The 13,887-nt window shown below is 55.4% G+C and overlaps 1 protein-coding gene across 1 annotated transcript; it reads right to left on the bottom strand.

The window, feature by feature from the left end:
* Positions 1-1,919: 1,919 nt before the first annotated feature.
* On the bottom strand, positions 1,920-11,363 carry LOC121476266 (NADH-cytochrome b5 reductase 2). The gene is made up of 9 exons (XM_041730038.1): positions 11,242-11,363; positions 9,995-10,135; positions 9,650-9,722; positions 7,070-7,176; positions 6,677-6,806; positions 5,991-6,074; positions 5,166-5,251; positions 3,851-3,950; positions 1,920-2,961 (listed from the first exon to the last, which is right to left on the bottom strand). Exons 1-9 carry the CDS (start codon positions 11,260-11,262, stop codon positions 2,789-2,791), a joined length of 915 nt encoding a protein of 304 aa, XP_041585972.1. The 5' UTR covers positions 11,263-11,363; the 3' UTR covers positions 1,920-2,788.
* Between the last annotated feature and the right edge of the window lie 2,524 nt (positions 11,364-13,887).

The following is a 13,887-nucleotide window of genomic DNA, read 5'->3' as shown; positions in this document are numbered from 1 at the left end:
GTGGACGAGCCAATGTTTCCACCACAGCTGGCGGACACACAGCAGCCTGGGGGGGGGGGGTCCCCTACCTCAGGGAGAGGCCCGGTGCCCCAAGCCATACCGACCCTCCCATTCTCCCCCTCGGGGGGCTGTCACAGCTCCGGCCTCCTCTCTCCTCTGCTTTCCAAAGCTGGTTCCTGCTTGCTCCACCACGTCCCCAGCCGCTCCCCTCTGTCCCAGAGTGGCCTTTCCACAGCACTGCTTTAATCCCGTTACCTTTCTGCTAAGAACTCAGTTCCCGAATCCAGAGAGGACTTCAAGAGCCTTAGCTGCACCCACGGCCCTTCTGAATCTTCAGCCTCACGAACCCCCTCTGTTCGTGTGTGCCCGCCTCCTCCTCGCTGTAGCAGGTCTTTGCCCCCTTGTTCCCCCCTTCACAAGGCCAAGTTCTGCCTGTCAAGGCCCAGCAAGACCCCGCTTCCTTCAGGAAGCCCTCGCTGATGCGTTGGTTGGAGGTCCCTGGGCCCCGCTGCGCTGCCTGCCCTTCAGCCCGGGCCCCTCCTAGGACCCCTGAAGTAATGTGCCTTTCTCCCTTCGCACAGCCACACTCAGCACACACGCACCGAGCACCTGCTGCGGGCACACTCCCGTACAGCCCGGAGTCAGAACAAACCCTGGTCCTCGAGCTGCCCAGGCACTCCATGCTGCCACGCTCCCCATCCCCTCGCCCCTCCGTGTGTGCAGGCTAAGCATGTTCCATGCTGGGCCAAGCAGAGCTGGAGATACAGGCATGAGTGTCAAGGTCCTTGTCAGAGGGTGCTGACAAGGGGTCGGGGGTACACCTCTGTTTCAAACAAGTGTGTGCTGAAAGTTACAGATGCTCCGACAGAAACTAGTTGTCATTTTTAATGGTGAGCTGGGGGAGGGGACAGGGAAGGCTTCCAGGAAGAGGGGCTACTTGGTTTTCAGCGATGAATCTGGTTCCCCAAGTACACCAGAGTGGGAAAAGGTGCTCCAGGCAAATGGCCTTGGAACATCCCAGTACATCCTAGCGAGTGCCCAAAGTTGCTAAGACTAGAGCAGAGTTTCCCAGCCACTGCACCATTGTCACTTAGGGCTGGGTAATTTGTTGTGATGGCGCCCGTCTGGTGTGTTGTAGGATGGTGAGCAGCACCCTCTACTCCCTAGACCCCAGCAACACCCCTCCTCTGGTTCTGATAAAAATGTCTCCAGATTTTGCCAAATGTTCCCTGGGGGACAAAACTGCCCCTCATTGAGAACTACTGGGGCCACAAAATGGGGTAAAAGTGGGAAGCCCAGGAAAGGAAAAACCTGGTGATGTCAAGCTCGAGTCAGATCAGGACAGGCCCTGTGAGCCAGGTCCCTGTGAGGACACGGGTGGCCAGGTGGGAGCTCGTGAAAGCAGGGGACAACGCAGGGTAAAATCTGTGTTAGAGAAAAACATGAGGGTGGGCTCTTACTCCTCATACTGTGCCCAGTGGAGTATCTTTCCCCAAGCAGGGCTTTGCTGAGGGTGCACTGAATACACAGATGGGTAAAGGCTTGCAGCCTCTCCCCCCCATGCCCCCCTTCCTGCTGCACCCCATGCTCCCTCTGTGAGACCACCCATAGGCAGGGCACAGCTGCACTCAAATGAGTTCTCTAGAGCTGGCTCACCGTCTTCTGTGCCCCTCACACATGCACGTGCACACATGCACACACCCAGTGACACCCCCTGCAGCAACAATACTACAATACCAGTTCTTGTGGAAAGGGAATGACTTGGAATTAAATGCCCAGGTCTGAACCCAGTTTCCCCACCTTCTGTTGGAATGACCTGGGGACAAAAACTTCGTCTTAGAGTCTCTCCTCAGCTGTAACTTGGAGAACAACATCCCCACGGAATCTCTGGTTTGTTATGAGAACGATAGGAACTAAAGTGCAGGAAGCGTTTACCTGCTCGCAGGTGAGCAGCGCGTCAGCCTGGCAGCGGACAGCCAAGGACATGGTGGTCATTGGTATCGCTTGGGTTTAGCAATGGGAAGGATTGCGGGAATAACTCCTGGAGCCTAGTCTCATTTGCAGGTTCAGATGCTTCTGTGCTAACCACCACCCGCTGCCAGATCAGAACAGGACTTGGCATCCAGAAGCTGCTAAGAAACCCAGGGCCCTTGCTTTCCTCTGTTGTGCAAAGCACAGGGAGTCCAGCATGGCTGGAGCCCGCCCGCCCTGTGGATTCGCGATGGCCCTAATGCCTTTTAACACCATTCCCATTTCAAGGGTCTCCTACAAAAGAAGGAAGAGTGCACATGGAGGGTGCCCGGGCCCTCTGGTAGGTCTGACTTTAGAACACTCTGGAGAGGGGAGAATTGAAGAGAGTTACTGGGAGTTGACATGACCCCACTTGGGTTCTTCTGGAATTTTCTGCTTTTGCCAGTTCTGACCTCCCTGGGACACACAGAAGGCTGTTCCCACGTAGGGCTGGCCAAGGCCTTCCAACTGCCTAGCTGGACCCCCACAGAGCCACATGTCCTGAGCTATCTGCTTTGTCCTGAAGTTGATTTCATTACACTTTGGGGAAAGACACTGAAATGGAATTCCTTCAAGCCTCCCAAGCTAGGAGGCCTCTGAAAGCAGTCTGCTTCCAGCCCCCTGAACGCTGCTTAGGCCCACGCCCAAGAGAGGAGCCATGTGCCCCCGGTGCATTACAAGGCACTTGTGAACACATCCCTGTTTAATGCGGTGAGGCGGGACTCACTCTGAAATAGATGAAAGGGACCAGGCAAATTTGCTTGGAGCAAGGAAGGTATTAGTAAGTGAAAATCATCTCCTTGGTATAACCCAGTTTCTCCAGGTTAGGATGAGCAGCTGTCTGGATCAGGGGCATTGGGCCACACACCAGGATGAGCGTGGACTGCCCCGGAGGAGGGAGGTGCTCCTTGATCATGTTGGCGGTGATGTAGCCTGAGCTGTACTTCCAGCCTGAGAGTAAGCAGTAGTAGAAAAAAGCTGTGAGGGTGCCGGGTGAAGCCCCTGACCCCAAGCCTCCTGCCGCCCCCCTCCCAAAGAAGGGAGGCAAGGCTGCTCTCCAACACTTAGAAGTCTACACTGTTGTTCTCTGCAGAGAAGCGGGGAAGTTGAAGATGCGAGAGGCCCAGGAAGCTGTCTTCACTATGGACCCCAAATCCCATGCTCTGGGACTCTGAGGCCCCCAGGTGGTGTCTGGTGCACCAAGCATGGTCAGGGATGGAGGACACTACAGTGAGGTGCGGTGTGAATCAAGGCCTTGAGTTGGGACTGTGCCTGGTGGAGCAGGCCTCGGGGCTTGTGGCTTGGTTTGGGGGGGCACCCTCTTCTGGGCAGTGAGCTATGTGACAAGGCTGGCACAACTCACGAGGTAGGAGGGGCAGCCATGGAAGGCACAGGGCATGGGTGGCAGCTGGGTGCTGGCTAGGGTTGTAGCAGCGGGCTGGAGCTCAGCATATGAGGACTGCTGTCCAGGAGAGGCTGGGTGGTAAGGGGGCATGGGGTCCATGGCCATATTAGATGCAGGGGGGTGTGAATTCTCTGGGATGCCATGTTGAGTGTAGCATGGAGTCCTCAGTGTCCCTCGAGAACCTCCCGAGGTTCAATGTGCATATGGAGTGTTGCTGAGCTATCACACGCCTGCCCTTGATGGCTCTTACAAGCAGGTTGTTCCAAATCCTCTCTCCCTCAAGTTCCCTCCATTTCCCATGTGGAGACAGAGCTGAAGGTCTCAGCTCCCCCTCCCCCCCAGCCCAGTCCTAAGAAGCAAACAAACCCAGGGACTACTTCCTAAGGTGGGTCAAGGGTTGGAGCTAAACCACAATGGGGACAACAGGGAGCGTACCAACAGGAGGCCTGTCCAGGGTGTACCACAGGTCAAACTGGTCCGGGTGAGTTCTGGCAACTTCTTCAAGTTCCCGTCTCACCAAGATATCCTCCTCTGTCTAGAAAAGAAGCTCCATGAGCAAAGCCCCACCAGGGCTGGACCGCTTCTCCCCACACTGGGCACCTGGGCCAGCCCATTTCTGCCCAAGCTGCCCCCACTCAGTGGGAGTGCTCTCACCCCACCCAGAACTTCTGGGGCAAAGGTTCTGTGGCAGCTCCTGCACCACCAGCCCTCTTTCCTGTGGGTGGAGGAGGTGGGAACCTCCCGCAGAGGCGATGACTGCCTTCCAGCAGGAAGACCAGGCAGGGCAGCCTCACTCAAGGTTCCCAGCACCCCGCCACCCCATCTACACTGAGCACCAGGTATAGCCACCCGGCTGGAACTCAGATGGAATCAGCCTCGTGTGCGCCCGGGATCTTCTGTGAAAAGTGCAAGCGGTGAAGGTGGTAACATATGAGGTACCACCTAACGTAACAGCACTGGAGAGCTAAAGCAGAGGAACACAAAGGTTGGAGCTTCATTTGGGGAAAGGGATCAAAAACCAAAGAAACTTCTCAGGAGCTCAGAGGTACTGCACAGAGGACCTGGATCTTAAAACTCTTCACGATTCTTAATGCCAACAATTCCACTTCTGGGATTCTACTTAAGAAAATAACCTAAAAGGCAACAGGACTAGGCAATATCATTCATTTGGTCCTTTACAACTGTGAAAACTGGAAAAAAAAATGTGAATGCAGAAGTTAGAGTAAATTATGGTACAACTTGATACAGACAAAAATATAGAGTTTTGATGGGAAGAAAATGCTTGTGTGGTAATACTGAGTGAAAAAACAAAGCAATATATAACTAATTGTAACTATACGGCATGTATAAAGAAAAGACAGAAAAGATGTCGAATATTTATATACTTCCGTATTTCCTGAAATTTCTACTGCAGGCATCTATGATGTTATACGCACAAAAACAGAACTACACATTAAGAAAGGAAGGACAGCTTAGTTCATAGGGGGGTGGGGGAGACAGTTAAAAAAATAAATGAGAAATCAGGCCTGGACTTAAAAAAAAAAAAAAAAAGCCAAAAACAAGTGGGAAACCAGGCATAGACTCCTTCACTCCTTCACAGCCACCCCTGGCCAAGCCCAGAAAGCACCCCTGTGGCTTACAGACACCCCAGCAGCTAGAGCTCAAGCAGGGAAAGGACAAATGTGAAGTGCCACTCAGCAAACATTCCAGCCTACCGCTCCGAGCTTGGGTTCCCCTGGGCAGAACTGACCTGGTTGGCAAAGATGAGGGACATCCTAGTCCTGTCGTTGGGGTTCTTGGTGATGTGGCGAATGAGCTGCAGCATGGGCGTGATCCCTGGAACAGCAGCAGGCAGGACACAGCTAGGGGCTCTCCCCCACTCTCTGATGCCCATGAGCCCATGAGCCCTGGCCTGCAGGCCCTTAACAGCTTCCTTAGCTGTTAGGATTGGAGAATCCTACTTTTCTCGTGCCTGCCCCCAAAACTCAAAGTGGAAAACCCCCTTCATTTTGGTTTTCCCTTCTAACGCAACAATAAGTCCAAAGCCCTTTCTCGTGTTCACGTGGCAAGATGGAAGGAGCACTGGCTCTAAACTGGCTGCGTTTCACACCCAGCCTCCCCACTTGCCATCTGAGCAGGGTGAGTGCAGTGCCTGTCTGAGCTCTTTAGTGTCCATGTATGTACAACAGAATTAATGACAAGTAAATGTGGTTGTTTTTAAAGCGCCTATTATGGTGCCTGGCATGTTGTAGGCATCCGTACACATTGGTTCTATTCTCTCAGATATTTATTTTCAAGGGATGAGGAGTATCAGGCTTGACCTGGATCCAGGAGCCCTTGGGGGACCATGTTTGGGCCTATTTGGCTCGATCCCCAGACTCCTCCATGTTCCCCCGCCTGACTTCCTGGGCTAGCCACCCTGTTGGATCAGGGGAGCAGGGCACGTGGGGTCAGTTTCCAGGCCTGTCATCAACCCTGCACCCGCATCTAAAGCCATGGAAGGATCTCCTCTAGGATCAAATGACTCCAAGTTCCAAAGGCCCACCCTGTGGACAAAGCCCCAGAAGCCTCTTACCTGTGCCCCCAGCGATCATTCCCAGGTGACTGACCAGCTTCTTTTCAGGCTCACTTGTTTTGTATGGCTTGATTGAAAAGTTCCCTGGAAACAAAGAGGACCCCTCTGACTTCTAGAGCTCTTGCCTGAGAACTTGCCAAAGATCACTGGCTCTTCTTGGGACTCCCCAGTGGCAAGTCCACTCGAGGAAGTGGCCACACCATTCTCAACCAGAGAAGCGAGTCAAGGTGGCCCCTCCACCAGCTCCACTGCCCTGGTGCATGAAGTGGAAATAGACCCTGGGCTTCCTTGAGGACTCACTGAGCCTCTTCTTCTTCGGAGGGAGGAGGGAGGCCTCACACAGCACTCTGCCACCGCAGTGAGTGAGCGAGTCAGTGGTGATGTGTGCATAAATAAACGAGTGTGGATGCATCCATCCATCCATCCACTGTGCAGCATTAGGAGGCACCTTTTATGTATCAGGCATTGTGCTGGAGATCCAGTCTCCATGAGGAAACACCCCAGCACTCCCCTGCCTTAATGAAGCTTACAATCTCATCAAGTGTGTGTGCTATGAGTGAACCTATGAAGACTTAAGGACAAGTCCACAGGACCCAACCCTGAGAAGTTTTCTATAACAATGGAACAACCACAGGAATCTTCTTCCTTCCAGCGGGAGGTCCGGTGTGACACTCCCACCCCCATACCTGGCCCATTATAGAAGAGGCGACCAGTTGGCCCTCGAAAAAGGATGGTGTCCCCAATTTTCATGTTCTCCAAATACTGAGTCATCTTCCCCCCTTCTGGATAATTGGGGTGCACATTTTTGAAGTAGACCTGAAAAATAAGGCAGCCTGATTTTTATACCATCAGACCCGAGACCACAGCTGCATACAATTCAAAATTCCATTTGCCACTGGAGAAAATCCTTGGCATTCACAGTTGCTCTAAGCAGCCCTGAAGACTTCACCAAGTCATCAGCTGCACAGTTAAATGACCCTTCTGGAAAGCCCTTCCCAGGGTATGTGTCCCTTCTCCACCCTACCACCTTTAATAGGTGTGTGAGGGTGAAGCAGCTGGACAGGGTGGGCCCCACTTACCTTTATAATCAAGTCCACAAAGCCTCGGTCATCATCACTGGACACAGGCGTGTAAGCCCTGACCACCATAACGCCATCAATTTTGGCCAAGAGATGGACATAGTTACCTACAGAAAAGGCCTCCAATGTTAAATCTGAGCACAGCCAGCCTCAACAGGACCCGGGGTTCCCATAAAGGACTGAGCTTCAGGGAGGTGAACACACAGTCTGGCAGGGTGCCCAGGAGCAGGGCCAAGCAGGGAGGGGCCTCAAACCAGGACGCCTGGGTCCTAGGCCTGCTCTTGTCACACTGCATACTACCCTGGGCAAGTCACTTGACCCCTCTGGGTGGGTGGCGATGACATGCCTGCCCTGCCTCCATCCCAGTGGAGCTGTGAGCTTCACGTGCATGCTTACTGTGTCAAGATACTCTCCAGAACAGGAAGAGCTTGGTAATGTTGGAGGCTGAGTATCAGAAGTAACAGAAAGGTGTGTTTCCCTTTTAGAGCAAAATATGTGCCTTCACAAAATCATTTCTTCCTGAGCTGGGTGGATCACTGCGGTCTGTGAACGAATCACGGCCCCCTGGTCTGCCTTGTGCTGCCCAGCACAGGGCCAGCCTAGGCTCACAGGCACGCTGGGTCCCAGGACTTGGACACCACAAACCAGGAGTTCTAGAAAGAATACTGTGTCTTCTGGGCCTATGGCTCTGCTTGGGGGGCAGCAGTAAAGTTTTGAGCCGTGGAATTCTGCTCCTCCGGCGTGGAACCAAATGGACCAGGGATGGCCACACAGCCGTGGATCATGTCACTACACCCCAGTGCCCCAGGATGGGCGGGGCCGCTCAGGCTGCTGCTCGTTCTAAGGTGGGACACTTCGGTGACCACAGCAAAGAATGGAGCGGGCAGGAGTGCCAGCAAGAGCTGCCAGGAGACAGAGGCAAGACGAAGCTCTGTGCCATCAGAGGGAGTAGAAACTGATGCGGGAAAGATGGGACATGCAGCTGGAAAGGGGGGGGGGGAGAGGAGAGGAGCTGCTTGGGAGTGTAAGCCCTGGGAGTCCTTGCCACCATCTCTGAGGAGGCCCCGAAGCCTGAGCTACAAATGCTCCAGGTTAAGAAGGGCCAGGACTTGGGACGCCTGGGTGGCTCAGCGGTTGAGCGTCTGCCTTTGGCTCAGGGTGTGATTCCGGGGTCCTGGGATCCAGTCCCGCATCAGGCTCCCTGTGGGGAACCTGCTTCTCCCTCTGCCTCTCTGTCTCTGTGTCCCCCATGAATAAATAAATAAAATCTTTAAAAAAAAAAAAAAAAAAAAAAGAACAGGCCAGATACCAGAATTAAGCTGAAGGAAAGAGACAGAAAAAAGGACAGGCCCAGCGACTCTGGCTGTGGCCTGGCTGTGCATCCAGAACAAGCAGAAATAAATGCCTGAGGCAGCTTCCTCCTGAGAACAAAGGTGAACCTGGAGACCTCAGAAAGGCTCTTTCAGATGCAGCCAACCTGGGCGCAGTCCCCGAGAAAATGGGGCTGCCCTGGCAGGTCCCATATCCCACCTACTTCATTTCAGCTGAGCTGGGAAGCTCTTGTAGCCGACTGTCCAAGAAGCCTCTGAACTGCCTCTGCACCGCCTACACCAGGGCGAAGGAGGGCGTGAGTGACAGCAGATTCTAAGAAATTCTATTTCTCATTGTCTTTCATTCTTTTAGCCTTCTGGCCAACAGGACTGACCTCACAGGCCAGGCAGAGGGCTGGAAGGCAGGCTGACACCGAGCTCTCATGAATGGAGACAGAGAAAGCAGGAGGCTCAGGGGCCAGGCTGGCTGCCTGGTGGGTAATTTCATGACCTGACAGGAGAGGTCAAGGTCCTGCGTCCTACACACACAGGACAAGTAGGTCATGGATTAGGGTCTCCACCAGGCTGGCAAGCAGCACTGGCAGTCTGTACAGAGCTCTGAATCCCCAGGCTGTGGACCCAGCAGAGGTTTTCCACTTTCCTAAGGGGGACTTGGGCATCTGGTGGTGTCACAGACTAGAAGTGGGATAACTCAGAGTCTAGGACCGCTAGGACTGGTTATTCACAATGGTCCCTCCTTGTGTGGGTCTAAGGTCCCTGCTGAAAAGACATACCGTGCAGGGAAGAAAACACCTGACTCCCTCCTGCCTCCCCACACATTTTGGGCCTTTCTCCCATCTATAGGTGACATGAGCTCCTTCCATCCCCCACACGTATAGCACTTTGCACTTTCTCAGTTTTCACATCCATCAGTCACTTTACCTTCAGAACCCAAGAGGCAGGTAGGCCTGGAAAACCTCATTTCATAGATCAAGGCTCAGAGAGGTTGAAGGACTTGCCTAAGGTTGCCCAGAAGGAGCCTGTGATGAGATATTAGACCTTCTGATTCTAGATTCACTTCTTTTCCATGCTCACTTGAGACATCACTTCTGTGTCAGCCCAAATCAAACAATGAGAAAGAAAATGGACAGTCCCCAAGCCCATTTCCCTACATCTCTGAGCTCACCTATCTTAGGAAAGGTATCAGGACAATCTCCACACCCCAAGTGCCTGCAAGGCCCAGTCCTGGTGATAACCCGATTCCACTCACCTATAGGAAGCCCCAAGACATGGTCTGATGAGGGCAGCCCAAAACGGAACCTCCAGGTGTTGTGGCTGATTTGCTATAAAACAGAAAACAAAGCTGGCTCTGTCAGCTTTACAAAAGCCTTTCTGGGCAACTCAGATGCCTGGGAAAGGAGCTCCACTTCGTAGTCTCCCAGTACACACACACACACACACACACACACACACACACACACGCAGTGTGAGGCAAACTGGAGGGCATGAAAGGCCTGTCCCACTGCTCTGCCTTCCCAGCCAGCACATTCCCCACCACTCTTGTCCTCTTCTCTCTCACAGGCCGACAGTGGAGGGGATGGGCTGACTCCATTACCTCCTTCTCAATCAAGGGCAGCGGGTACTTGGCTTCAGAGTCCTGTAAGGTGATCTGTTTCCTCCTTGAGTTCATGTTCCTCAGGGCCAACAGGACCACTGTGACCCCAATGACAGTGATGGCAAGGAGCAAGGATGGGTCCTAGCCAGACACAATGTGAGCAGGGCAGTTCAGGTCCTGGGCAGGACAGTGCTCAGGCACAGCAGCACCCTCCCCCAAGGGCACAGAAGAAGCTGGGCTGTGCCCAGAAAAAAAAACCAGACAGAAGAAAAGGTAATAAAACAGAATGCAGGGCGCCTGGTTGCCTCCAGACAGCTGGGCGCAGGTCATGATCTCAGGGTCCTGGGATCCAGCACGGCTCCCTGCTCAGCCTGCTTTTCCCCCCACCCCCCGCCTCCATGCACTCTCTGTCTCAAATAAATAAAATCTTAAAACAAAAGCAGAATGCAAGCTGAGCCTATGGTGGATCTGGAGGGTAAAGAGTAATCAGCTGCAAATCAGACAAAGCCAGGCCGAATTAATGTCACCAGGCCCTTCCTATTCATCTGTCTCCAATCTGGTATATCCAAGGGTGCAAGTGTGCAAGTCCTGGGAGTCCCCTCCTTGAGGTGATGGCATTCCTTTTTTTCCCTTTCTTTCTTCCTTCCTTCCTTTTTTTTTTTTTTTTTTTTTTGAGTGAGGGAGATCTAGGTGGGGGGGCAGGAATGACAGGGAGAGAGAATTCTAAGCAGACCCCACTGCCCAGCACCTCAGTCTGATGTGGGGCTCTATGTCAGGACCCTGGGATCATGACTTGAGCCGAAATCAAGAGTGGGAAGCTTGACCCACTGAGCTACTCAGGCACCCCGGATGGCACTGCTTCTAACCCACAATCTAAAATGAATGTCCCAGTCCCCCAAGACAAAACTAATGAGGGGGATAGGCGCTGTGCCCTCCAGCAGGTGGTTGCTGAGAGCTAGGCAGAGGATGGGGCTCACTACCCCGCTACCCCCCAACCAGGTTCGGGCGGGCGTGGGCTGGAGTGAGTACCTCCGACTTGGGGGTGCTCCGGTACCTTAGCGCCTCCGGACACAGCGGCACCCTCCGGGGCAGGCGAAGGAGGCCCCGACGCTCACCTGCAGCCCCTCAGGCGGGCTCTCGCCCCGGCCCCGCCCCGGCCCCGCCCCGGCCCCGCCCTCGCCCGCCAGGCCCGCCCGGGGCCCCGTCGGACTCCCGCGGCCTCGCCCCGCCGCGCCCCGGGCACCCACCCGGAGGGAGACGCCGAACATGTCGTAGTGCGGCCGGCTGCTGGGCCGCGGCGCGTCGGGGCTCCCCTGGCGGACCGGGAAGGCCTGGCCGACGCCGGAGAGGCGCTCGGCTGGCAACGCGCTCCCGGCCGCCCCCGCGCAACCCCCGTGACCCCTCCTCGCGCCCCGCGCCCCGCACAGCCCCCGCCCCCCCTGCGCAGCCCCCCCCGTAACCCCTCCTCGCGCCCCGCGCCCCCACAGCCCCCGCCCCCTCTGCGCACCCCCCATAACCCCTCCTCGTGCCCCGCGCCCCGCACCGCCCCCGCCCCCTCTGCGCACCCCCATAACCCCTCCTCGTGCCCCGCACCCCGCACAGCCCCGCCCCCCTCTGCGCAGCTCCCTGTAACCCCTCCTCGCGCCCCGCGCCCGGCACAGTCCCCGCCCCCCTCTGCGCAGCCCCCCCCCGTAACCCCTCCTCGCGCCCCGCGCCCCGCACCGCCCCCGCCCCCCTCTGCGCACCCCCGTAACCCCTCCTCGCGCCCCGCGCCCCCAGAGCCCCCGCCCCCCTCTGCGCACCCTCCGTAACCCCTCCGCACCCCGCACAGCCCCCGCCCCCCTCTGCGCACCCTCCGTAACCCCTCCGCACCCCGCACAGCCCCCGCTCCCCTCTGCGCACCCCGTAACCCCTCCGCACCCCGCACAGCCCCCGCCCCCCTCTGCGCACCCCCGTAACCCCTCCTCGCGCCCCGCACCCCGCACAGCCCCCGCTCCCCTCTGCGCACCCTCCGTAACCCCTCCGCACCCCGCACAGCCCCCGCCCCCCTCTGCGCACCCTCCGTAACCCCTCCGCACCCCGCACAGCCCCGGCTCCCCTCTGCGCACCCTCTTGACCCCTCCCGGCACCCCGCGCCCCCCACAGCCCCCGTCCCCTCCGTGCACCCCCGTAACCCCGCCCTGCGCCCCGCACGCGCACAGCACACACCCCGCCCCCCCCCCGCCGGCCCCGCAGAGCAGAGCTCTCCGCACGCGCCAAGCGGCGTGACCAGGGGGGCCTGGGCGCCCCGTTCGCAGCGGCCGTCCCGCGCGTGTTGGTGCCGTCTCCATCCTGCCCCCTCCCAGCGCTCTCTGAGCCGCCCGACCGAGAACTTCCTCTCTGCGCCTTGTCCGAGCTGTGCCCAGGTGGGAGAAAGGGAGAGGGGCGCCCCAGTGGGAGGAAGGGGGGTGCTGGTGAAAGGAGCGGGGTCCAGGCCGGCTCGGGGAGCACGGGGATGTATTCGTTGGACGCGCATAGTGAGCTCCTCCGGGGGCCTGGCCCAGCGCTGGGTGCTCGCCCGACGGGTGTGGAGGAGTTAAGTCCTGTTCAAAGCGCCCGTCGATGTATCCTCTACTGGGAGAGAGGTGACAAGTACCCAACACCAGATCCGCAGGAGGCTGAATGGCAGGCATAGACGGTTGTGGGGGTTCACCGCAGCACATGTCAGAACCCCGGTAAGCCCCTCCCCATGGGTACTCCCCGTGCTGGTGGCTAAGGTAATCCCTGCCGCTGGGCCTGAGGGAAACCGAGAAGCCAAGAAATGGATTCCAGCCCCAGCCCCAGCCCCAGCCCCCGACACACGCCAGCACAGGCGCATACTTAGTGGACACCTCCCTATTATTGTAAGATATCTTCATTAGTGACAGTCTAATAAGTGTTCAGTGATGGCTTGTGAACCTAATAGCTGAGAAGTTTGAACATCCTTCATATGTGTATTTCCCATGGTGGTTTTTTTTTTTTCCTGAAAAAAATACCTGCTCATGACTTTTGGCCGTTTTTCTCTTGGGTTGTCTTTCCTTACTAATTTTTAGGGGTCTTTTATATATCAGACACCACTTCTTTGTCAGTTATATCAGTTACAAATATTTTCTCCTGGTATGCAACTTTCTCCCCTCCCTCCCTCCCTTTCTTTTCCTCCCTTCTTTCCTTCCTCCCTCCCCTTCTCTCTGTCTTTTGATGAATTGCAGGGTTTTTTTTTTTTCTTAAAAAGATTATTTATTTATGAGAGACATAGAGACATAGGCAGAGGGAGAGAAGCAGGCTCCCTGCAGGGAGCCCCATGCGGGACTCCATCCCAGGACCTGAGCCAAAGGCAGATGCTCAACCACTGAGCTACCCAGGTGCCCCTGAATTTGTAATTTCAATGTAGTCAAATGCATCAATCTCCAATCTTTTGCCTTTATGGTTAGTGCTTTGTGTGGCTTGTCTAGTCCTATGCAAGATCATAAAGATACTATTTTTTCTGACAAGACTTAAAAGTTTTTCCTTTAACAGTTACGCCTCTCAACCCCCTGGAACTGATTTCTGTATATGATGCAAAGCAGGGATCCCACTTAATTTTTTCCATGTGGATAATGTGTTGTGTCAGTAATACTTGTTGACTTACTCATGCCTGGTCACTAACCTGCAATGCCACCCCTGTCATGTATCAGTTTTCATGTATGTCTGAGTCTGGTTCTGGTCTTCCTACTCCCTTTGATCTGGTGGCCCAACCCCTCTGCCAATACCATACTGCTCTAATTACAGTAGTTTATTACGACTGTTTGTATCTTTCACTCCTACATTCTTTGGGTCTCAGTTCAAATATCACTTCTCCCTTAGAGGTGCCTAATCCAATCCTCCAATTAAGTCGA

Source organism: Vulpes lagopus, chromosome 15, assembly GCF_018345385.1.
Source record: "Vulpes lagopus strain Blue_001 chromosome 15, ASM1834538v1, whole genome shotgun sequence".
Classification (NCBI taxonomy): Eukaryota; Metazoa; Chordata; class Mammalia; order Carnivora; family Canidae; genus Vulpes; species Vulpes lagopus.
The sequence above is the reverse complement of the archived record's forward strand: the minus strand, read 5'-3'. Positions and strand labels throughout refer to the sequence as shown.